This window comes from Pseudophryne corroboree, chromosome 10 (genome assembly GCF_028390025.1).
Source record: "Pseudophryne corroboree isolate aPseCor3 chromosome 10, aPseCor3.hap2, whole genome shotgun sequence".
Lineage (NCBI taxonomy): Eukaryota > Metazoa > Chordata > Amphibia > Anura > Myobatrachidae > Pseudophryne > Pseudophryne corroboree.
In genome coordinates this window covers 350971230-350996641 of record NC_086453.1, presented here as the reverse complement: position 1 = coordinate 350996641, position 25412 = coordinate 350971230, and the positions used below count along the sequence as shown (strand labels likewise).

The following is a 25412-nucleotide window of genomic DNA, read 5'->3' as shown; positions in this document are numbered from 1 at the left end:
ATTGAGGGGAAGAGAAAAAGGGAGAGAGAGAGAGAAAGAGAGAGAGGAAGGGAGAGAGGAAGGGAGAGAGAGAGAAAGGGAGGGAGAGGGGAACAGAGGAAGGGAGACAGAGAGAGAAAGTGTATGCTGTGAGTGAACTGACCTTCACTCAGTCACCAATCAATGCAGAGAACACAGCAGGGGCAAAACTGTGATGGAGTGGAGGAAACCAGGTCCAACGTACAGTAATAAGTCAGTGTGCCTCTTTATCAGTACTGCTGTCAGTGCCGCTATGGGTCACCTCATTGTTGCGGGCTTTGGTGCGTGGCACCAGCTGCACCGCCGTTTGTTCCATCACATGCTGCTCTCAAGTTTTTTGTTTTTATTTAAGTGTCAGATCTGCCATTGTAGTTGTGTATGTACGTTAATGTGAACTTGCACTTGTTTTTCACAGGGATATCTAATTACACTGCAGTATATGGTCACCTATGTATGGTGTCGGTCATGTGACCGCCGGCATCCCAACAACCGGGATAACATACTGAACCCGTTTATATATACAGTATGACACTACAATGAGGAAAATCTGCCACATTAGTATTTATTAATGTGTCATTTAGTCAGCCCTCGTATGAATAACAATCTTTTTTGGGTGTAATGTATTAATATATTATTACTGCACTGGATTGCCAGCATTGAATCAATTAACACCCAATATACATGCTAATCTATAACAACAAATAAACACACAGTGGGTCAACGTGTTTTTTTTTTTTAATCACTTTATTCACCTCTTTATACTCTTACCTTTCCTTTTAAATAGCATTATATTAGTGCGCCAAACCGGGCCGGCGACAGGGGGGTACAAAGGGGACACCTGTACCAGGACCCAAGGATCAGAGGGGCCCCAAGTATATGCTGATAAGTACCCAGTAGGGATGGGCGCCGTCTTGTCCAAATAGGGCAGTGAGCTGTAGGCGGTGTGGCCAAAGCCTCAGAGTGACAGGAGCCAATCACACACAGTGACTGTGCGGCACGAGTGTGCGCCCGCTCTTCCGGGTTCTGCTCTGTTGCAGGCAGTTACGGGACATGGCAGCGGCTCCGCTGGCCAGGATCTCATCTGAGGGGGGCCCCAGTGATATCACTGTACGGAGCCCCAAGATTTCTGTTGCCGGCCCTGGCACCAAACAGGACAAATGTTTTCTTTCTTATTTGGCATTTTAGCTTCTCCACAGATGCAGAGTAGTATCATCAAATCATACAATCTTCATATAATCTTTAAGTCAAATAATCATTTTATTATCTTATCATATTATCTTATCATCTTGTTTTATCATCTTATATTATCTTCGCATATTACTATTATATCATCAATCTACATATCATCTACATCTAGACTGAACCTCTGGTGTGAATCTCGATTGGCCTGAGGCCTGTGATTTGCTGTTTATTTGGATTCAGTTTCCATTTTAAAAATCTCATTGGGATATTGGAAGCTTGTTTTTAAATAGTCTCTGAGTTACTTTTCTTTATAGTTATTACTGTTAGTAATCAATCAATAGATCAATCAATCAATGCTTTAGCTGGCTATGTGGTCCTGTCATACGGGGCTTGCTCGCATTGGGGGAACAAACTATCTGTATAGATTGCAGCAGACCACCTAAGAATGGCCCTTATTTCGAGTTGTTCGCTCGCTAGCTGCTTTTAGCAGCAGTGCAAACGCTAGGCCGCCGCCCTCTGGGAGTGTAACTTAGCTTAGCAGAAGTGCGAACGAAAGGTTAGCAGAACTGCTCGTAAAAATTTTCATGCAGTTTCTGAGCAGCTCCAAACCTACTCCTACCTTGTTATCACCTCAGTCAGTTTAGTTCCTGCTTTGACGTCACAAACACACCCTGCATTCGGCCAGCCACTCTCCCGTTTCCCCAGGCACGCCTGCGTTTTGACCTGACACGCCTGCGTTTTATAGCACACTCCCGGAAAACGGCCAGTTACCATCCAGAAACACCCACTTCCTGTCAATCACTCATTGATCAACAGAGCGACAGAAAAGCGTCGCTCGACCTTGTGTAAAACTGCATAGTTTTGTGTGAAAGTACTTACCGCGTGCGTACTGCGGCCCGTACGCATGCGCAGAAATGCCGCTTTTTCACCTAATCGCCGCGCTGCGACCGAAAGCAGCTTGCGATCAACTCGGAATGAGGGCCCATGTCAGGAGACCAGAGCTGTGCAGCATGCCTCTCTACTCTGCAAACACCAAACTGACTAGCAGCCAGTGGCGTAACTACCGTGGGTGCAGCTGCTATGGGTCCCGGACCGCATCCAGGGCCCGCTGCTCCTCTGCACCCAGTCCACCTGTAGTGTCTCTCATGGTGGACCTGACCCCATCTAGCACCGGACTCTGAAGCCCAGCAGCCCTTCCCAGAGCTCACTGCTCCGTGCAGCACAGTGCACACACAGTCCCTGCAGTACACGGAGTCTCTATACAGCTGCTGCTGCCCGCCTGAGCCCTGACATCCCAGAACTACCCCACCGTAGATGATCTGTGCATGCCCTGCTGGCTGCTCACGAGCAATGTGAGAGCTCTGTCAGCCCCGCAGTGGTGGTGATCGGTGCGCAAGTCCGTTACCCAACTGTGGGAGCGTAAAAGCAGGTATCTCTGCTTCCTCCTTGTTTCACAACTGAATCTTCTGTTCTGTGAATGGGCATCTTTTCTTTATTTTATATATATATATATATATATATATATAATTTCCACATACTCTAATGCACTTATGCAAAGTGTCCAGTAACAGAGCCGGGACACGGATATCATATATACTATACGCAGAGATAGCCCTAGGCATATGCAAACTAGGTAAATCCCTATGGCATTTGGAATGCCCAGAGGCACAAGCAGCTTCTGCTGATTAAAATGATATCCGGCATGCCTTCTGTGTGTGACTGCATTTGCATATGAAATGCTACGTCACAGTGTGTTCCTGTAAATCACTGTAACGTAACATTTCGTATGCAGATACAGCCACAGAGGCACACAGATTATAGGGGGCCATTCCGAGTTGATCGCTCGCTGACGATTTTTGCAGCGGAGCGATCAGGTAAAAAAAGCGGCAAAACTGCGCATGCGTACGGCCCACAGGGCGCATGCGCGAAGTACTTTCGCACAAAAGTATGCAGTTTTACACAAGGTCTAGCGACTCTTTTTCGTCGTTCTGTTGATCGGTGAGTGATTGACAGGAAGTGGGTGTTTCTGGATGGTAACTGGCCGTTTTCCGGGAGTGTGCTAAAAAACGCAGGCGTGTCAGGTAAAAACGCAGGCGTGCCTGGGGAAACAGGGGAGTGGCTGGCCGAACGCAGGGCGTGTTTGTGACGTCAAAGCAGGAACTTAACTGAGTGAAATGATCGCAAGGTAGGAGTAGGTTTGGAGCTGCTCAGAAACTGCATGAAACTTTTTACGAGCAGTTCTGCTAACCTTTCGTTCGCACTTCTGCTAAGCTAAGATACACTCCCAGAGGGCGGCGGCCTAGCGTGTGCACAGGGCCGGGTCCAGGCATGTTCGAATAGAGCGGCCACGCAGGGCGCCACCCTTAATGGGCGCCACCCTTAATGGGCGCCACGCGCTGGCGCCGCCATATTCGAAGCTGGAGCCAGCCCTGTGCAGCATTGGCCCGGCCGTGACCTCTTGTGTGCGCTATGCACGCTGCACGGCGCCGGTGTCTAACGTCAGATGCCGGCGCCACGCAGCGCGCATAGCGCACACAAGCTCTTTGGAGGCCGCCCGCACCGGACCCGGACCTGCACCCGCCCGCCCGCACCTGGACCCGGAACTGCACCCGCCCGCACTCGGACAGCAGTACTCCTCCCCCTCCCAGCGCCGCAGGTATTGGGGGGGGGGGCACATTTATGGATGGCACTGTGGGGGCATTTATCTGGCACTGTGGGGTCACATCTGCACTGTGGGAGCATTTATCTGGCACTGTGGGGGCATTTATCTGGCACTGTGGGGGGCATTTATCTGGCACTGTGGGGGCATTTATCTGGCACTGTGGGGGCATATCTGCACTGTGGGGGCATTTATCTGCACTGTGGGGGCATATCTGCACTGTGGGGGCATTTATCTGCACTGTGGGGGCATATCTGGCACTGTGGGGGCATTTCTGTATCTGGCACTGTGGGGGCATTTATGTATCTGGCACTGTGGGGGCATTTATGGCACTGTGGGGGCATTTCTGGCACTGTGGGGGCATTTCTGTATCTGGCACTGTGGGGGCATTTATGTATCTGGCACTGTGGGGGCATTTATGGCACTGTAGGGGCATTTCTGCATCTGGCACGGCTGGGGGGCATGTCATGTGTAGCTGGCACGGCTGGGGAGCATATTATGTAGTGTTCCCGCTAGGCGTCTGTGGCTAGGCAATGAGTCTCAGTGCTCTGCCTGGCGCAAAGTGTCTAATGTGCTCTGCCTGGCGCAAAGAGTCTAACGTGCTCTGCCTGGCGCAAAGTGTCTAACGTGCTCTGCCTGGCGCAAAGTGTCTAACGTGCTCTGCCTGGCGCAAAGTGTCTAACGTGCTCTGCCTGGCGCAAAGTGTCTAGGAGGTTCTACCTGGTGCAGTGTGTATTAACTGCACTACTGTGTGGTGTAATGTGAATTGCCACTATTATGTGGCCACGCACCTTTCCCACGAAGCAACGCCACTAAATTTTTGCTGCGCGCCTACGCGGCGCACTGTCCATGCTTTACCATGTAGGTAGATGAGCACCAAGCATTACAGTATGTACATCATTTTGCCCTCCTAACTTAAAAATGTGCCCTCCCTGTGATCAGCACCCTGCCCTAAAAAGTGAACACTATCATGTGTAGCTGGCACTGCTGGGGGGCATATTGTGCGTAGCTGGCACGGCTGCGGGGCATGTCATGTATAGCTGGCACTGTTGGGGGGTATATCATTTCTATCTGGCACTGCACATTATGTGTATCTGGCACTATACTGGAGACATTATGTGTATCTGGCACTGCACATTATGTGTATCTGGCACTATACTGGAGACATTATGTGTATCTGGCACTATACTGGAGACATTATGTGTATCTGGCACTGCTGGGGTGTATATCATGTGTATCTGGCACTGCACATTATGTGTATCTGGCACTATACTGGAGACATTATGTGTATCTGGCACTATACTGGAGACATTATGTGTATCTGGCACTATGCTGGAGACATTATGTGTATCTGGCACTATACTGTAGACATTATGTGTATCTGGCACTATACTGGAGACATTATGTGTATCTGGCACTATGCTGGAGACATTATGTGTATCTGGCACTATACTGGAGACATTATGTGTATCTGGCACTATACTGGAGACATTATGTGTATCTGGCACTATACTGGAGACATTATGTGTATCTGGCACTATACTGGAGACATTATGTGTATCTGGCACTATACTGGAGACATTATGTGTATCTGGCACTATACTGGAGACATTATGTGTATCTGGCACTATACTGGAGACATTATGTGTATCTGGCACTATGCTGGAGACATTATGTGTATCTGGCACTATACTGGAGACATTATGTGTATCTGGCACTATACTGGAGACATTATGTGTATCTGGCACTGCTGGGGTGTATATCATGTGTATCTGGCACTGCACATTATGTGTATCTGGCACTATACAGGAGACATTATGTGTATCTGGCACTATACTGGAGACATTATGTGTATCTGGCACTATGCTGGAGACATTATGTGTATCTGGCACTATACTGTAGACATTATGTGTATCTGACACTATACTGGAGACATTGTGTGTAAGGAACACTACTGTGGCTGTTATGTGTAAGGCTGCTAATTGTGTGCGTAGAGGGGGTGTGAAAATATATTTATTTATAGTCTAATAAATATAATATGAAGTTATGAGGCCACGACCACTTTTCTGGAGGCCACACCCAGGGGGGGGGGTGCTTTTACATGTTCTCGCTCAGGGTACTAGTAGGCCTGGAGCCGGCCCTGCGTGTGCAATGCTGCTAAAAGCAGCTAGCGAACGAACAACTCGGAATGAGGGCCACAGGCATGCCGGAATCTCATTATAATCAGCAGAAGCTGCTTGTGCATCCTAGCCGTATAGCAATGCAAATAAGATGCATTTTTGGCAAAAAAGGAGCCTGACTTTTCGGCAAAAAAGGCATCTCCAGCTGCATAGTGTATTGAGACAAGAGGTATGAGGACACATCTGTATCTAAGCAGAGGCAGCGGTCACAGTATTATCGGCTGTGTGAGTGTTGTGTGCGGGTGAGTTGGTTGTGCAATAGTGTTCTGTATAAATGCATTAATGTGCGGCGTATGGGTAAGGGACATTATGTGTATAAGGGCATTAATAAAGGTTGGCATAATGTGTAAGGCACATTATGTTTATAAGGACATTAATAATGTGTGTCAGATGTATAAGGGGCATTACTGCGTGGTATTATGTGTATAAAGGCATTACTAATGCGTAGCATTATTTGTACAAGGTGCTCTACTGTGTGGCGTTACGTATAGAAAGGGCACTACTGTGTGGTCTAACGCGGATAAAGAGCAATATGGTGTGGTGTAATGTGAATAAGGAGCAATTCAGTGTGATGTAATGTGAATAAGGGACAGTACTGTAAGGAGTAACGAATATAAGGTAAAGTGATACTACTGTGGGATGTAATATGAATTATGGACACTATCGTATGATATAATGTGAATAAAGTTGCAGTACTGTGTGGAGTAATTTGAATTGGGGGAACTATTGTGTGGCCATGCCCCTTCCCAGCAAGAACACGCCCCTTTTTGGGCTGTGCACCAAATGTGCGCACTGTTCCTATTTAAAAAATAGGGGGTACGAGCACCAAAATGAGGACTGCTATGGGTGAGGGGTGATGGTGCTGGGAAAGAGGTGCAGGGTCAGAGGTGGAACTAGCGGCGGTGCTAGAAGGCAACAGCCAAAATCTTGCCTAGGGCATCATATTGGTTAGGGCCGGCTCTGACTATACGCAGCCATGCTGTGTCAATCTGTGTTCAGGGTGTAAGCATCATGCTTCTCTTCCTGGTTGTATTGTGGAAAGGATAAAACGGGAAGCAGTTAGCAGTTAGGGGGTGGAGGGGGGAGGTTAGATTTAGGCAGGAGAGGGGGGGTTAGGGTGCAGGGCCAGGAAGGTTAGGGTTAGGAACTGCGGAGGGAGGGTTAGGCACATAGAAGGGGAGGTTAGCGTTAGGCACCAAGCGAGGAGGGTTAGGGTTAGGCAGCAGGGATGGGAGTGTTAGGGTTAGGCACCACCCGGGAGGGTTAGGTTTAGGAACCCACAAGGGACTGTTAGGGTACGGGGCAGAGGAGGGTTAGGGTACTTTAGAGGGGGCTGTTGGGATTCTGATGGATGGGATGCCGATGTCTGTATCCTGACCGCTGGCATCTTGTCCATCGGGAAATCATACTGAACCCATTAAACCATTACAGACATACAGCACACAGTACTTTTGGGTAATTTTAAGCAGAAGTACTCAATATACTCCCTCCCACCAACCAACCCCCACCCCCACCCTCCCCCCCCCATCCCGGAGTCCTGGATGTCTTCTGCGCTGTCCTGGAGCTCACAGTTAGTCCTGCAGCATAGGAAAACACTAACCTGACCTGCTGTGCGCAAAATAACAAAAAATTAAGGCTAATGACATAAATATGTACATACTGTAGAGTTACCCAGCCAGGGATTACGTGCATGTGGGGGAAAATTAGATATTTTTTTTCAAGATTTTGCACAAAGTTCTAGTTACACCCCTGCTAACAGCAATGTCTGCTGTGTAACAACTGGGGCAAAGGGTAGGCTGACTGCTAACCTGCCCATAAGAGGTTGTAACGTTATGGAACATCATACTACTCTGTGGCAGTAATTAATTGCCGATATAACAGAAGTAATTTAGTATATCACACCACCCAACATCCTTCATCTCCAAGTGGGACTCTTCAGCGCACCCGAAAAGGGGGCGTTGCCTCTGGGAAAGGGGGCGTGGCTTATGGGGCATGCCCAGCACTCTGTGAGCTGCCCCCAACCCCTCTCTCCCGGCGAATAGATGTTGTGCGCATGAAAGTGAGAGTGGGTCTCCCAACCGTACCCCCCCACTACGATACACTGCGGCCCACAGGTGGGACAGTCCCAGATAAAATGTGACTGCCCCGCCAAAATCAGGACAGTTGGGAGGTATGGTATATTATATAAGCATTTACAAAACACAGCCCATTGATTTATAATATCAGATTGTTCTACTGTGCTCAGATATACAGCTTACTATGCATGAAGTGTTTATCCATATTACACTATATTGATACTATTGTTGGAGGACAATATGCCACTATAGTACTTAATGTGTATTTTAGTCAGCCCTTGTATGAATAACAATCTGTATTGGGTGTAATATAGTAACATATTATTACTGAACTGGATTATCAGCATTACCCAATATAATACAGCCATACCTCCCAACATGAGCCATTCCAGGAGGAAGAAAGGCTCTGCTCCCGGACTTCCCTATTAATGTATGATTGCCGGCACCTGTGTTGAAAGTGAAATACTATTCTTATCAATTAACTATTTCAAAACAGGTGATGGTCAATCGAAATTAAGAGGGAAGTCCGGGAGCAGAGCACTTTCCTCCTTCCTGGAATGGGTCATGTTAGGAGGGGAAGCAGTGAGCTTCCTGACGGACGGGATCCCAGCGGTCGATATACCGATGCAGGGATCCCGAAGGACGCCGCAATCCCGGCATCTAGATACCGATGTCCACGGGATACCGGTATCCCAATACGACAGCCGGAATCCCGAATGTCCATCCAGTGGGACGCACTGGTGGGGGGGTGCTTAGGTTTAGACAGGAGAAGGAGGACCAGGAAGGTTAGGGTTAGGAACCACGGAGGAAGGGTTAGAGTTAGGCACCAAGCGGGGAAGGTTAGGTGTAAGCAGCGGGGAAGGGAGGGTTAGGGTTAGGCATCCACAAGGGAGGGTTAGGGTAGGGGTCAGAGAGAGTTAGGGTGCTTTACAGGGGGCTGCCGGTTTTCTGATGGACGGGATGCCGCTGTCGGTATCCTTACCGCCGTCATCCAGTCCATCAAGAAATCATACTGAACCCGTTGGGAGGTGTGATACAGCTGATAGTGTATAACAACAATAAACACACAGTGGGTCAATTTGTTTTTTTAAATAACTATTTACCTCTTTATACACTTACCTTAGCATTTAATATGTCACTGTTTAGCTTACATGCTTTAATTGTCGTATAAAATGGAAGCTGCTCAATCAAATTAGTAATACCCCTCAGGTGCTGAAAGGGAGGGGTTGTTCTAAACTAGACAGATACACAGAACAGATTTTCCCCAGTGCACCAAGTGACATTAGCAAGAAGATTTGAAAATTTCCAGTACATGATAGTAGAAAACACAAAGATCTTAGTTACATATATTTGCAAAAATACAATACTTTAATTGCCCTACAGTAAATAAAAGTTCAATATTATTCAGTAGTGTACCGAACACAGGGCCAGTTCCGGGGCTTCTGGCGCCCCGGGTGGCATTAGGGGGCGTGGCTTCATACAGGGGGCGTGGTCAGTTACGCCCCCTGTACTGTTGTAGGATGTGCGGTGCGCGATGCCGTCATCGCGCACCGCACAGCAAAGGTCCTCTCCACGAAGGTAAACTAGACGCTAAGCGTCTAGTTCCCTTCGTGGAGAGGACCTTGCTGTGCGGTGCGCGATGACGTCAACGCGCACCGCACATCATTACAGTGAAGGTCCTCTCCAGGAAGGGAAACTAGACGTGTAGCGTCTAGTTTCCCTTCACAGCGGGCAGCCCACGAAGGGAAACTAAACGCGTAGGGGTAAATTTACTAAGATGGGAGTTCTATTTAAGATGGGATGTTGCCAATAGCAACCAATCAGATTCCAGGTATTATCTTCTAGAAGGTGCTAGATAAATAAGAAGTAGAATCTGATTGGTTGCTATGGGCAACATCCCATGTTGAATAGAACTCCCATCTTAGTAAATTTACTCCGTAGCGTCTAGTTTCCCTTCACAGCGGACAGCGGGACAGCGGGCCGCGGCAGCGGGGGGCACCACAGCAGCAGCGGATCTTGCCATGGTGCGGCACCCTCCGGATGGCGCCGGCGCCCTCCGGAAGGCGGCGCCCCGGGCAAAAGTCCTGCTTGCCCGTGGCAAGATCCGCTACTGACCGAACAGGACACTGCCGTACCGCGTTCCTGGGGATTTCTGGAGCGCTGCTGTGTCCGGCGTGGGACTCCGGAGGGGTAGGTATAGAAGAAATGGGTATTTTAAGGAAAAGACAAAAGTCTAAAGGACACTGCACAGGTCTCAAAAGATTATTTATAAGGCATTTATGCGGAACCAACCAATCAAGAAAACTATAGTCAGGGCTGAAGAAGGCCCTAGGTTAATTGAAGTTAGGTTGGAGGTGCGCCACTAAGCTGGGTTACAATGTTTTATTCTAGAAGTTATTAGTGTAAACCACTAGTGGGCCTATCACTAAAGGAAGGGCTTAGTGTGTGGCGCACTCTTTTGAAATGATTATACAGTATTAAAATTTTACTTTTATTCAATATTTAAAATAAGTCTCTATAATCAGGCATAATATTTCATCTGATAGCCTGAGAGAGCAAAATCATAAAGTTATTGCCCATGGGATTAGAACATTTAAATAATGTCTACATCCTACAAATCAGGGGCAAAAAAATAATTAATTATTTTTTTGCCTCTGATTTGTAGGATGTAGACATTATTTAAATGTTCTAAATTTTAATACTGTATAATCATTTCAAAAGAGTGCGCCACACACTAAGCCCTTCCTTTAGTGATAGGCCCACTAGTGGTTTACACTAATAACTTATTGAATAAAACATAGAAGAAATGGGTGCAAGGTGTGCAGTGTGGGCCCTCTCTGGACCCAGGGACCCTTGCACCCATTATAGATATGCCACTGATTGGTTATGTTTGCTTACTGGAGATAGGTCCCGACGCCGAGACCAGGCTCCAGGGTGGGGGCTCTGTGAGAGGGAGGACCGCGGCATAGGCTTATTTGTGTTCTTCTGGGGCAAATAAAGCAGAACCTAGAGCAATGAAGGAAGTCATAGTGCCCACTTCAGGGCTGGCGCCACGTATAGTAATGCCCCCATATCTCCTCACTGTCATGATTACTTAGAGCCGAGGCGGAGGCTTAACCAAGGAGTATTTTACAGAAAAACAGCGCTAATATGAATTACATTTGTGGGAAGTATGATATGGGCAGCGCGGAACGTCTAAGGACATGGGTATAGCATGATAGAGTATTCCTGCACATGGAATTTGCATGGGAAATACAGGTTTGCGGTTCTCAATATGAGGGTCTATTCATGAAGCAGTGAAAAGTGTGGAGAAGTGAGCCAGTGGAGAAGTTGCCCATGGCAACCAATCAGCTGCTCTGTCTAAGTTTATAGTATGCAAATTAGAAATGTTACGTCAATGCTGATTGGTTGCCATGGGCAACTTCTCCCCTGGCTCACTTCTCCACACTTTTCAAAGCTTCATGAATAGACCCCTATGTATTTTAGTCGCAACATGTTCGCATCCAGCTAGCCCCCTCACTTTAACGCCCCCTGAAATTCCACTTCTCAGCTTCCAAATCCTCACTGTGATAGAATTCACATGACCACGTATTATGGGTGGGGGGAGATGCAGCTGTGGGTGGGCACTGAGGACATGATGTCACCAACCTTGGCTCTCCAGACCACTCTTCTGGATCTCCTGGAGGACAGGTCTCCAAAGTTAGCATTTATGAGTCAGTATGAGAGCCCTACAGGCAAGGAGGCACTGGTTTAATCCCTGCAGTCGTGTCACGTTAATTATGCTCTTCCCAGGAAATCACCCGCTGCTCTAAACACAACCACCTTCACCTGCAGGTCTGGGTCTGCTCCCAGGTCAGGCGAGTGCTGTAGTTTTTTTTTTTTTTTTTTTACAGCTTTCTTCATATGGGTGTTCCGTGCCTCCACCCAGCATGTGTCAGGGAGGAAAGAGCAGCACGTTACACCTTATAAATATAAACATGAGATGCACTCACAGTGACAGAGCCATCTCTGCAGCTACCAGCAGCTGACTGTCACATGCAGGTTAAGGTAGGTCCATTGCGGCAATCCACCTCCACACTGACCCAGCTCCTAGGGATAACACCTCATCCCTTTAATTCTGGACACATACTAATTACACAGGTTCTGTGGCTGATTAAAACCAGGTGAAATGGAGTCTTGAAGTCAGCCAGCCACAGAACCTGTGTAATTAATTAATATGTGTCCAGAATTAAAGGGGTGAGATGGTCACCCTACGGCCGCTCCTGACCATCCACTGGTCCGGTCAGTGCTGCCAGGCGTGCTGTTAGTATGTATACTGTGGGGTTCCCTGCCCTCACTTCTAATGGGCAGTATAGAAACAAGATCTCAGTAAGGTTTACACTGTTACATTGGGGGCTCATTCACATATGTGCGCCGGGAACACAGATAAAACACACGAGAAGTATCCAGCACTATAGCAATGTATTATGTAACTCATTTATAGGATGTGCAGCATACTAAAATTCTAGAAGAAGTGTCAGAATTTTACAGCGCAAAGGTTGGAACGAACCCGTTAGGACCTGTTTCTCCTAAGGGGGGTATTCAATGCTTGGCGGATCCTTTCCAACTGACTTCTTTTAAAGTCAGATTGACATTGTCGTAAACGGGGGTTAAAACTGTTGGATTTGGCCGTGGTATTTGACAAACACATGGATCCGCAGCTAATCCGGAATTTTTGGAAAAACGGCAGGGGCATTGAATAGGTTGGAACAGTTTCCAACCTAAAAAAGTTGGAAACTGCCGTTTTTCCGACAAGATGGCAGTTCCGACAGTAATTGAATAGCACATGAGCAGGTACAGTAATTGAAGAGCACATGAGCAGGTACAGCAGATAGGTGAAGGAACCTTTCACATCTGTTAGTAAAACACAGAGCTGTATACATAAAAGCGTCTACATACAGTACACTGAATATACCCTATATAATGCTGATGCTGAGGGAGGCATTTCTTGTCATCCGGAAATGAGGTTCTGGAGGTGAACTGATGTTAAATAATGTTCCTAAGGAAATTAAACTCGTTGTTGCTTTAAGCAATGGTACAAAGTGTCAGTGTGTCATTGTTCTGATACCACAAGTGTCAGAGTGTCATTGTTTTGGGACCACAAGTGTCAGTGTGTCATTGTCCTGGGACCCAGGTGTCAGTGTGTCAATGTGCTGGGACCACAAGTGTCAGTGTGTCATTGTTCTGTGATCCCAGGTGTCAGTGTTTCATTGTCCTGGGACCCAGGTGTCAGTGTGTCATTGTGCTGGGACCACAAGTGTCAGTGTGTCATTGTTCTGTGATCCCAGGTGTCAGTGTTTCATTGTCCTGGGACCCAGGTGTCAGTGTGTCATTGTGCTGGGACCACAAGTGTCAGTGTGTCATTGTCCTGGGACCCCAGGTGTCAGTGTGTCATTGTCCTGGGACCCAGGTGTCAATGTTTCATTGTGGTTAACCCCAGGTGTCAGTGTGGCATTGTCTTGGGACCCCAGGTGTCAGTGTGTCATTGTCCTGGGACCACAAGTGTCAGTGTGTCTTTGTGTTGTAACCCCAGGTGTCAGTGTGTCATTGTGTTGTAATCCCAGGTGTCAGTGTGTCATTGTCTTGGGACCCCAGTGTCAGTGTGTCATTGTACTGGGGCAGGGCCGTAACTACGTGTGTGCCAAGTGGGCTTACGTGTGTACAGCGGCGCTTACTGCCAATGAAATAGCGCTGCTGCGGCTCCAGTCCCCCTCCCTCCTCCTCCTTCTCACCTGCCTGCACCGAGGGAGCTGCACGAGGAGCCTGTCAGCGGGGAGATGGTAAGTATGTCTCTGTCTCTCTCTCTCTCTCTCTCTCTCTCTCTCTCTCTCTCCCTCTCAGGGGGACACCGTCTGCCGCAATGTGTAAAAAGGGGGCCTGGCTGCCGCAATGTGTAAAAAGGGGGCCTGGCTGCTGCAATGTGTAAAAAGGGGGACTGGCTGTCGCAATGTGTAAAAAGGGGGCCTGGCTGCCGCAATGTGTAAAAAAGGGGACGCTGTCTGCTGTAATGTGTAAAAAGGGGGCCTGGCTGCCGCAATGTGTAAAAAGGGGGACTGGCTGCCATAATATGTAAAAAGGGGGACTGGCTGCCGCAATGTGTAAAAAGGGGGACTGGCTGCCGTAATGTGTAAAAATGGGGACTGGCTGCCGCAATGTGTAAAAAGGGGGCCTGCCTGCCGTAATGTGTAAAATGGGGGACTGGCTGCCGTAATGTGTAAAAAGGGGGACTGGCTGCCGCAATGTGTGTAAAGGGGGACACCGTCTGCCGTAATGTGTAAAAACGGGGACGCTGTCTGCTGTAATGTGGAAAAAGGGGACGCTGTCTGCCGTAATGTTAAAAAAAAGGACGCTGTCTGCTGTAATGTGTAAAAAATGGGACGCTATCCGCCGCAATGTGTAAAAAGGGGGACTGGCTGCCGCAATGTGTAAAAAGGGGGACTGTCTGCTGTAATGTGTAAAAAGGGGGACGCTGTCTGCTGTAATGTATAAAAGGGGCTCTACCTGGTGTAGTGGCGCTACTATGCAACGTAATTTGAATAATGGAGACTACTGTGCACCTTAGTATGAATTGCTATTATTTTGTGGCCACGCCCCTTCCCCATGAAGCCACGCCCCTATATATTTTTCACGCGCCTACGGCGCGCACTGCCCCTATCTTACATGGGGGGGGGCCAATGTCGTTTCTTGCACACAGCGCTAAAATGCCTAGTTACGGCACTGTACTGGGGGCTTATGTGTCAGTGTGTCATTGTTCTGTGCCCCCAAGTGTCAGTGTGCCATTGTTCTTGGACCCAAGTGTCAGTATGCCATAGTCCTGGGACCACAAATGTCAGTGTATCATTTTACTGGGACCACAAGTGTCAGTGTGTCATTATACTGGGACCCTAAGTGACAGTGTCATTTTACTGGGACCCTAAGTGACAGTGTATCATTTTACTGGACCCTAAGTGACAGTGTGTCATTTTACTGGGACCCTAAGTAACAGTGTGTCATTTTACTGGGACCCTAAGTGACAGTGTGTCATTTTACTGGGACCCTCATACCCCTTTCACATCGCACAAATAACCCGGTATCGACACGGCAAAGGGCTGAATTAGCGGGTCGCCTGACCCGGTAATTCAACCCGGTAAAAAAGAAGGGTTTTACCCGGGTTGATTACCGGGTCAGGTGCGGTGTGAATGGGAGCCGTGTCGATGCGACACGGTTCCCATTCACAAGATAGGGAGAGGCGGCGCTGGAGATGAGCTCATCTCCCGACGCCGCCTCCACCCCCGCCCCTGCTGCTGCTCCCTCCGTTGTCATGGCAACCGACCCGGTATATTGCCGGGTCGGATAGCCTGCAACGGAGCGCAAATGCCAGATCCCACCCGGTAAGTACACGTTTGTCTTACCGGGTAGGATCCGGCATTTGTGGTGTGAATGCGGTATAAGTGACAGTGTGTCATTGTCCTGGGACTCCAGGTGTCATCGTCATTGTTCTTAGACCCCTAGTGTGAGTGTGTCATTGTACTGGGACCCCAGCTGTCAGTGTGTCATTGCTCTGAGACCCCAGGTGTCAGTGTGTCATTGTACTGGGACCCCAGCTGTCAGTGTGTCATTGCTCTGAGACCCCAGGTGTCAGTGTGTCACTGTACTGGGACCCCCAAGTGTCAGTGTTTCACTGTTTTAGTAATGGAATTGGCATCATCCCAACCTATATTCTTACTTACATAATGCTCCCAGCAATCCTCTGTAATGTATGAACCATATAATTTCAGCCACCCACGTTTATGGTAAGGACACTCATTATGCAGTAAATGAACTTGTAATGTTCTGTATAATTAAGTAATAGTAGGAAAAAAATGTATGCGTCAGAAAACATAAAGAAAGTAAATGTTTTAAAGGAATAACATTTTTATCTCCACTGTTTGCACCAATAAGGCATTAGGTACCGCTGGCATGTCTCATTGCTAAAAATCCTGGTACATCCCTGTAATCACATTAGTGATCGCTTTACTTTCATCTGTAGGGGGCTGCCATGCTACCGCACATTCTACTGTTTCGATGACCCCCATATAGGTTTATATGGTGCTGCTTTTGTGTTCAAAAATGGGGTGCTGTAGCAGATATCTCCAATATTTCCTGCAGCCGCCCCCCCCCCCCCCCCAGAGCCTGCCTTAGGCATAGGCAAACTAGGCAAATGCCTAGGGCATTTGGTATGCTTAGGGGCACCAGCAGCTTCTGCTGATTAAAATGATATGCAGCATGCCTATATTCTGTGTGTGCCTGCGGCTGTATCTGTATACGAAATGCTACGTTTCAGTGTATTCCTGGAAATCACTGTAATGTAGCATTTCATATGCAGATACAGCCGCAGTCGCACACAGAATATAGGCATGCTGCATATCATTTTAATCAGCAGAAGCAGCTTGTGCGTCCTAGCCACTTAGTAATGCAAATAAGATGCATTTTCATAAACAAAAGGCGCCCGACGTTAGCAGAGCTGCCAGCTGACTCATGCCAGGCATTTCCTGCAGAACTAGCGGCGGTGATAGGGGGCACCAGCCAAAATCTTGCCTAGGGCATCATATTGGTTAGGGCCGGCACTGCCCCCCCCCCCCCCCCCCCACCCATAGGTACATTGAGAAGATACTTTGAGAGTACCTTGCACATTACACCTAAGAACACAATAAAATTACTTGCCATTCTACAACTGCGCAGTAAAATACTTGTTCCATGAAATCAGATGGAACCCGGGCTGATAACCATAAATGTGGAGGGACTCCACGTTTTGTGCAATGCATAATCTGGTAAAGGTGCTATGCCACACTATAACAGGGAAACCTGCAGAACATGGCCACTCTATCATAATATGCACCAACCTAAGCCTGGTTAGTGCATGGCTGAATTCCCTAGAAGAATTCACCACCAAAACATTTTAGTATGTATGTGGAACTACAAATCTCAGGATGCCATTGACTGCATGAGAAATCTATGAGAAATATAATATTAATACGGCTTCAGTAAAAGTCTAATTGCAATGTACAGTTATTAACAAACATAGGAACATAGAATTCATGACAATAAACACAGTCATACATCTGTCTCCCGTCATCTATATATACCTTCCTTCCATAATTCTGCAAATATTATGTTAATTAGCTGTTGTTGTAGGCTTCCTGTGGGCTTCAGTTTCTATTGTGACCAGGAAAACGTACACCGTGTAAAACAGCAGGTTTATTCTTTCTCCAGCAGTAAGGCCACTCACAACAGCATGTTACAGGTTAAAACATAACATTCCATGTTGTGACAATCAGCAATGGTATATACTTCAATGGTTCCTAACGTAAACCCAGACCCCCAGCCTATTGCCTGGCCAGCTTGTCCAGCATCAGCAGCATTATCCCTGTGTACAGACAGCATTCATAAAGGCAGCCAACAGGTGCTACTAATCAACTCGGCTGCAGTTCATTCCTGACCTCAACGAAACCCTGGATTGGATATATTATACATTATTTCCTGAGGAATCTGAGGAATCATTCAATTATGAAACAGTGAGAGAGAGAGAGAGAGAGATGTATGGGATAGATTATGAGACAGATAACATATGCAACTATACTGTATATATACTGTATATTTGCACACTGATCCAAGTTTCCCAAGTTTCACTCTGTACAATTGATTTAAAATGAAACAATGGAGATGCAATTGAAGTGCAGACTTTCAGCTTTGATTCATAGTTACATAATTACATAGTGGTTGAGGTTGAAAAAAGACAAACGTCCATCGAGTTCAACCTATATTATAATTTTTTTATTTATTTTTTTATTATATTTTTAAGGTAATTAAATGCTGTATACCTGGATATTTATCTAATCCATTTTTAAACTAATTGATTGAGTCCACCATTACTACCTTCTCTGGCAGAGAATTCCAAATCCTTACTGCTCTTACTGTGAAGAACCCTTTTCTCTGTTGAGTATGGAATTTTTTTTTCTTATAACCTCAGGGGGTGTCCTCGTGTCCTATGTAGTGTTTTTTTGTGTAAACAAATCGTTTGATAAATCCTTGTATTGTCCCTTAATGTATTTATAAATATTTATAAATATTAATAATGGGGTTGAACAAAACTATCATATGAAACGTTTAGGAGCTGCCACCATTGTTATACACAGTCCCCTGTTTTCAGCAGTTCAAATGTAATTGGACAAGTTATCATGATCGTAAATACATTGTTCACTTGTGATACTTTGTGGAGAATCCTCCGCAGACCTGTGGTCCGGAACCCATGGAAATCACCAAATGCTTTAATAGGGCCTTTACCGCGGATGCTTGTTGCTTGCTTGTGCGTCTTTCTGCCTCTAGTATTGTCTTCAGTAAGTGAAATACATGCTTGATTGGGTGGAGAATGAGATCAGGTTACCTACTCGGTCATTGCAGAATATTCCACTTCTTTGCCCTAAAAATCTCCTGGGTTGCTGTCGCAATATGTTTTGGGTCATTGTTCATCTGTACTGCGAAGCGCCGTCCAATCAACTTTCCTGAATTTGACGGAATCTGAGCAGACAGTATATCCCTAGATCTATAGTCCGTATACTTACTAACATGTCTCCTGATTATTTCATTTTGCAGTCACTCATCTCTTTCCCCAAAATGAATGAGCGCGGGAAGACGTGGATGTGGTCCATCGTTGTCCTGATGCTACTGGCTGTTATTGTTGTGGGGGCGACATTAGTCGGGGTGTATATGACGCAGAAACACACTGAAGCGGTGAGTACATTAGAGAATATACATGGAACGGCGGATGCTCTGCATTATACCTTCTATATGCAGTTATACCGGCTGCTAGTTTATACTGTGGGGGGAATTCAAATGTATGAAAAGTCGGTTGGGTGTCTGTCTATCAGATAGGAAAAAACAGACTCCCAACCGACTTTTCAAACATTTGAATTCCCCCCTATGTATTGCTAAGGAACATGTATATAATGGGACTGATGAGTGGTGTGTTTGTGGAAAGCCACGGAAGCGCAGGCATCACAAGGGGGTGCGGGCAGCACCCAGGTGTCACCCTTCCAGGCGGTGAACCTAAAATGTAGGTCCCTCCTGCAGTGACAGGGAGCCGGGTGCTGCAGTGTGACACTATCCTGCAGCAACCGGCTCCTGTCACCGAGGAGAATGCATTGCAGGCACTAGGGTCTGGGGGCAGACCAACATCTCCCTCCCTGGGCAAGCTGCCGGAGTTATGTAATGGGAGAGGAAGCTTCCTGCTAGGCCACGTCCCCTGTAGTGATGTCAGCAGGGGGACTCCCTTTTTTGGACGCTTGCGCCTAGGGTGGGTCCTACTGGTCGCACCGGCTGTCACCTATATGCAAAAATGCGTAAATTTGCTTTTGCACATGTGCTCTACGATAAAACTATTTGTGTCCGTGAAAAGAGAAGTAACCTGCTCAGAAGCAGGACTGTAAAGGGGGGTACACACGTAGAGATGTGCGCTTACATTCTAAGAAATCTGACCAGATTGCTTAGAAATTAAGCATGCATCGCTCCGTGTGTATAGCCCATAGCATCGCTATCGCTGGCTCTAGATTGGCCTGCATGCACGCCAAATCTAGTCAGATCGCTCACTTCACCGCTGGGTAATTAGTAGTAGTGATAATAGTATTAGTAGTAATAATAGTAGTAGTAGTAATGGTAGTGATACTAGTAGTAGTTATAGTATTAGTAGCAGTAGCATTAGTAGTAGTAATAATAATAATAATAATAACAATAATAATAATAGGAGTAGTAGTAATAATAGTAGTAGTAGTAAGAGTAGTAACAGTAGAAGGAGTAGTAATATTAGTAGTAGTAATAGTAGTAGTAGTAATATTAGTATTAGTAGTAGTAGTAGTAGAAGTAATAGTATTAGTAGTAATAGTAGTAGCAGTAGTAATGGTAGTAGTTGTTATAGTATTTGTAGTAGTAGTTATAGTAGTATTAGTAGTAGTAGTAATATTAGTAGTAATAATAGTAATAGAAGTAGTAGTAATAATAGTAATAATAGTAGAAGTAATAGTAGTAGCAGCAGCAGCAGCAGCAATAGTAGTAGTAATATTAGTAGTAGTTGTAATATTAGTAGTAGTAGTAATAATAGTAATAGGAGTAGTAGTAATAGTAGTGGTGGTAGTAGTAATAGTAGTAGTAGCAGTAATAATAGTAGTAGTAGTAATGGTAGTGATACTAGTAGTAGTTATAGTATTAGTAGCAGTAGCATTAGTAGTAGTAATAGTAGTAGTAATAATAATAACAACAATAATAATAATAATAATAATAATAATAATAATAATAATAGGAGGAGTAGTAATAATAGTAGTAGTAGTAAGAGTAGTAATATTAGTAGTAGTAATAGTAGTAGTAATATTAGTAGTAGTAGTAGTAGTAGAAGTAATAGTATTAGTAGTAATAGTAGTAGCAGTAGTAATGGTAGTAGTTGTTATAGTATTTGTAGTAGTAGTTATAGTATTAGTAGTAGTAGTAATATTAGTAGTAGTAGTAGTAATAATAGTAATAGAAGTAGTAGTAATAATAGTAATAGTAGTAGTAGTAATAGTAGTAGCAGCAGCAGCAGTAATAGTAGTAGTAATATTAGTAGTAGTAGTAGTAGTAATAATAGTAATAGGAGTAGTAGTAATAGTAGTGGTAGTAGTAATAGTAGTAGTAGTAGTAGTAGTATTTAAAAAAAGAAGAGGCGAGGGATCGGTATGCTCTCTGAAAGTTTTCTTTAAAAAAAAAGATACCCCTAACTGTACAGAATGTATTTATGACACAGCACCTTATTGATAGAGATAAAGTGGAGAAGTTGCCCATAGTGACCAATCAGATTCTGTCATTTTATAGACTGTGCTAGATAATCAATTATCTAGCACAGTCTATAAAATGACAGGTAGAATCTGATTGGTCGCTGTGGTCAACATCTTCACTTTAGCTCTCTCAAAGACTGCTTTTAAACCTGTGCGCTCGCCCTCCATCCCCACCTATGTTAGACCATCATTTCCATGTGTACACTAAATAACAGTTCCATTGTGGCTTCTAGGTGGTGGAAATGGCCTTCAATTCCAAGAACGGGGAGAAGGTCCAGCAGACAGTCATGGTCAGTAACGGGGAGAATGTGGCAGCATTTTATGTCAACACCAACAACACGTCATCAACAGTTCTGTACGACTACAAACATGTAAGTGACATGCTGGTTGCGTGACCATTGACCTGACCCAGCTACAGTGTTGTCTATGTCTTACCTTAGTGTCAGTGCCCAGTGCAGTGTGACAGTATCAGGAGTACAGCCAGCAGGGGGGAGGGGGGAGGTACAGTCTGAGGGGGGTTCCCTGTCCCCGGTTAAGAAATTTTTCGTTTGTCAAGTGAGAAATTAAAAAAATTTATAATTGCAGCAACATAAATATAATAAAGCTGCTGTAGTATCACTTTTTTTCAATAGATGGCAATATAGAGTCAACAATGCAGACCCTGATAGGGGGTTATGGGCGGTATCCGGTCTATAGGTATAGTGTCTACATAGACAGTCAATAGGTCAACACCAAAAAGTAGACATGCATTAGATTGACATGTTCAAAAGAGGTCGACGTGGTCATTAGGTTGACATGTAAATGGTTGATAGTGCTTATGTTCAACAGGTACAAAAGGCAAACGGGTTCAAATGGTCGACACACATACAGTATGGCCGACATGAGGTTTTTTTTATTCATTTTTAAAACTTTGTCATACTTTACCATCCACGTGGACTACAATTGGGAATAGTAACCTTACCCGAAGCAATGCGAGCAAAGAAAGCCATGCCAGGGGACATGGTACACTAACTGACGACACTACAAAACTGTTCAAAAAAGTTGTGTCGACCTTTTGTCATGCCTACATTTTGATCCTGTCGTCTTTTCCATGTCGACCTTGTGGGGTCGACCTACTGACTTTAGACCTTTTGCTTGTAGAGCTAATGATCCACATCCGTTCTAGGCTCATCCAGGAAGATGAGTGGTATCTAGTCTTTGTAATTAGTAAATGTGCTGTATGTAATAGTGCCCTAGGATATACACATATACTGAGTAGGTATGGGACACATATACCGTACAGTAGGTATGGGAATGGTCTGTTTGTTTTGAAAATATTTAATGTAAACATTTACAGAAACCTGTTGTTTACGTGTTTCTTTGTTTCACCCAGGATATAATCGGGTTCAGGCGTATGGGCAACAACAGATGTTACATCATGGACATGACCACTAGTGATGTACCTACAATGAGTGATATTTTGAAGAGCGTTAGAAATTTCCAGAAACAGGTACAGCTATTATCCCCCTTACACATCCTAACATTATAGACGTTTGCCAGCTATGCAGGGTGTGGGCAAAGTTTGCGGTTGCGGGTTCTACCTGTAACCTGTAGTTCCTGACCACTCCTGCCGCTGTCGCTTGGCCAAATGAGACTGACGGCTAGTAGGCTCACTGCCTCACATGCCCTACCGACCTCTTATTGGCCGCTGGCAGTGATCAGTCAGAGGGCAGCAGTTGCACCCTTATCACTACAACCAACAAACTGTCCTGTGTACATGGCACACTCCAATGCGACAAACTGTGGGTAGAGCCAGCCCTTGGAGAACCACAAACCATCCCCTCCCCCAACCCCCACCCAGGTGGTGCCTAAATCTACCCCCTACCACCACCACCCTGGCCCTAACCCCAACTTGCTCGCTATACTTATGGTCAGGATGCTGGCTTTCGGGATTTCGGTGTTGATCTCCTGACACGGTCAGGATTCTGGCGTCAACATTCTGACTGGTTTCGGTATTCCGGCGTCGGTATTCTGACTGCCAGGATCCTGACAGCCTTCATCTGAACCGCATCCCCTTAGGAACACTTTCATTAACAACATTTTAATACCTCGAACACCTTTTTAGTGAAGGTTTAATTTATCCATATATAGATGATCTCGCCTAAAATGTATTTATCCTTTATTAGAAAACACAGCTGTCATTTTAAAGTACGATTGTATGACCGCATATTCCCCCGTTTCAGCCGCCTCCTTCTGATGTAATAATCCCCCTTTATTCCCACAGAACGTCACCAGTGACACCGACATATCATACAATCTCCTGGAAGGAGAGGAAGCCGATCGCACCAAACTGGGGGTCCACGTTAACATTCTCTGCAGAGATGTCCCCATCTACTGGGCCACGCAGGTGAGATCACCTCTGCTTTCTCTACCTCATATATGGGGGGAGATAGATCAAACCTTCCACAGAGATAACGTGGAGGAGCTGCCCATAAGAGCCAATGAGCTTCTGTCATTTTATAGGCTGTGCGAGACAAATTATAGCTAAAAGCCGATTGGTTGCTACAGTATGGGCAACTTCTCCACTTATTCAACCAGTACCTGATTGAGCGACTACTGGCACCAAGCAATTAGGGGTGAGCTGGGACTTCAGTCAGTGCATACCAGACCCGCATCGGCTGGCTGCACTATGGCCCTCATTCCGAGTTGTTCGCTCGCTAGCTGCTTTTAGCAGCAATGCAAACGCTAGGCCACCGCCCTCTGGGGGTGTATCTTAGCTTAGCAGAATAGCGAACGAAAGATTAGCAGAACTGCTACTAAATAATTTCCTGCAGTTTCTGAGTAGCTCCAGACCTACTCCTAGACTGCGATCACCTCAGTCCGTTTAGTTCCTGGTTTGACGCCACAAACACGCCCTGCGTTCGGCCAGCCACTCCCCCGTTTCTCCAGACACTCCCATGTTTTTCCCTGACACGCCTGCGTTTTTTAGCACACTCCCTGAAAACGGCCAGTTTCCGCCCAGAAACACCCACTTCCTGTCAATCATACTACGATCCCTCGAGCGATGAAAAAAACGTTGCTCGAACTTATGTAGATCTACAAAGTTTTGTGTGAAAGTACTTAGTGCATGTGCACTGCGTACCATGCGCATGCGCATTTTTGCCGTTTTTTCACTTGATCGCTGCACTGCGAAAATCGGCAGCGAGCGAACAACTCGGAATGACCCCCTATGTGTGAGTTGCGGAGAATGGGCACATAGGCACCAGCATAGTAGACTCTAGGGTCTATTTACTAAGCCTTGGATGGACATAAAGTGGACAGAGATAAAGTACCAGCCAATCGGCTCCTGTCATTTTTCAAACACAGCTTGTGACACAGAAGTTAGGAGGCTTGGTAAATAGAACCCAAAATATACTAAAGAGCCTTGTCCTACACAACAGGGCAGTGCGCTGTGTTGCTGGCCGACGGGGCCCAGTCTGTGTAACTCACGAGGAACGTGAGCTTCTCAGGCCACGTGACACAGACCATTCACTGACAAGATTGCAGCTTGTGAGACTCGACAGCGTTCTGTGTTGTGACAACACGTGGATTGTGGTGTTTAGCAGGTGTCTCCCTCCCTGACGGTTACACAGCAGCAGCTAATTATGTGTGTATCATTCCCCTCCTCTAGAACAAGTCTCCACGCCTGCGCTGGAAGTTCACAATCAAATTTGAAGTCTTTGGAATGAATGTGTCGTTCAGTTTCCAGTCCTGAGGCCAGGATTGCGCCCTTGTAACAGGACTGTGTCGCCGGGCTTTGGCTCAGGAGTTGGACAGTGTCGGTGGGAGAGTTGGATCACCGACTTCCTCCCATGTTCCCTGATAAGACACCCCCGTGAAACGCAAGGTATATATCTGAATGTCACACCCATCGTCTAGAGAACCTCAGGACGCAAGGACTGCAGAATCTGCTGGCACTACAAGTAATCTGAAGGGCAAGGAAAGGACTCCAGATAAATCTGCCCAACAGCGACAGTCATGGCCGACAATGGCCTTTATCGTTCCATACAGGGAGCCAAAGTCTCAAGGAGCTCCAGTGGGACAATCAGTGCAGTGTATTGCAGTGTTCTCTGCAGGTGTCATTTCACGGACTAGGGGGCCCATTCATCAACAAGTGATAAAACGCATTGCATATGATAAATGATGCTCCAGCCAATCAGCTCCCAACTGTCATTTTTCAAACACATGACAGGAGCTGAACACAAGACAGTTCGGAGCTGATTGGCCAGATCACCATTTGTAATATGCAACAAGCTTTATCAGTCATAATGAATATTAACACTCGTTGATAAATGGGCCCCATGGCGTCATACTTAATAGCACCTTGTATTGTTTTATTGTCTGCAGCGTTTCATGAAACAGCATTTCTTGGAATTTTATATAAAATGTACATAATAAAGAATAAAAAAACTTGTAAATCTCT

General features: G+C 46.0%; 2 protein-coding genes across 8 annotated transcripts in view; one reads left to right on the top strand and one right to left on the bottom strand.

Annotated features, from left to right (window-relative positions):
* LOC134966725 (pulmonary surfactant-associated protein C-like) overlaps positions 1–12135 on the bottom strand; it is a 27537-nt gene extending 15402 nt beyond the window's left edge. The window contains exon 1 of one of the 2 annotated variants that reach the window (XM_063943706.1): positions 12107–12135. In XM_063943706.1, coding sequence (XP_063799776.1) covers positions 12107–12120 — 14 coding nt within the window. In that variant the 5' untranslated portion in view covers positions 12121–12135. Of the gene's footprint in view, positions 1–11762; positions 11983–12106 lie in introns of those variants that run through there. The other variant, XM_063943705.1, reaches the window with a different exon arrangement.
* LOC134966727 (pulmonary surfactant-associated protein C-like) lies at positions 11730–25412 on the top strand. 6 transcript variants are annotated; one of them, XM_063943709.1, is made up of 6 exons: positions 11730–11966; positions 18765–18902; positions 21205–21342; positions 22344–22460; positions 23235–23357; positions 24621–25412. In XM_063943709.1, the coding sequence occupies exons 2-6, from the start codon at positions 18786–18788 to the stop codon at positions 24702–24704; spliced, it is 579 nt and encodes a 192-aa protein (XP_063799779.1). In that variant the 5' UTR covers positions 11730–11966; positions 18765–18785; the 3' UTR covers positions 24705–25412. The 6 variants fall into 6 exon arrangements, with proteins under 6 accessions (XP_063799779.1, XP_063799780.1, XP_063799781.1 ...); XM_063943710.1 differs by having other exon boundaries at positions 11730–11971; XM_063943711.1 differs by having other exon boundaries at positions 11737–11827.

Coding starts and splice junctions, on each gene's coding strand:
- LOC134966727 (XM_063943707.1), top strand. CDS start 12,423: ATGTATACTGTGGGGTTCCCTGCCCTCACTTCTAATGGGCAGTATAGA. Junction 12,483..18,764: donor AGTATAGAAACAAGATCTCA/GTAAGGTTTACA, acceptor TTCATTTTGCAG/TCACTCATCTCTTTCCCCAA. Junction 21,343..22,343: donor TTCTGTACGACTACAAACAT/GTAAGTGACATG, acceptor TGTTTCACCCAG/GATATAATCGGGTTCAGGCG.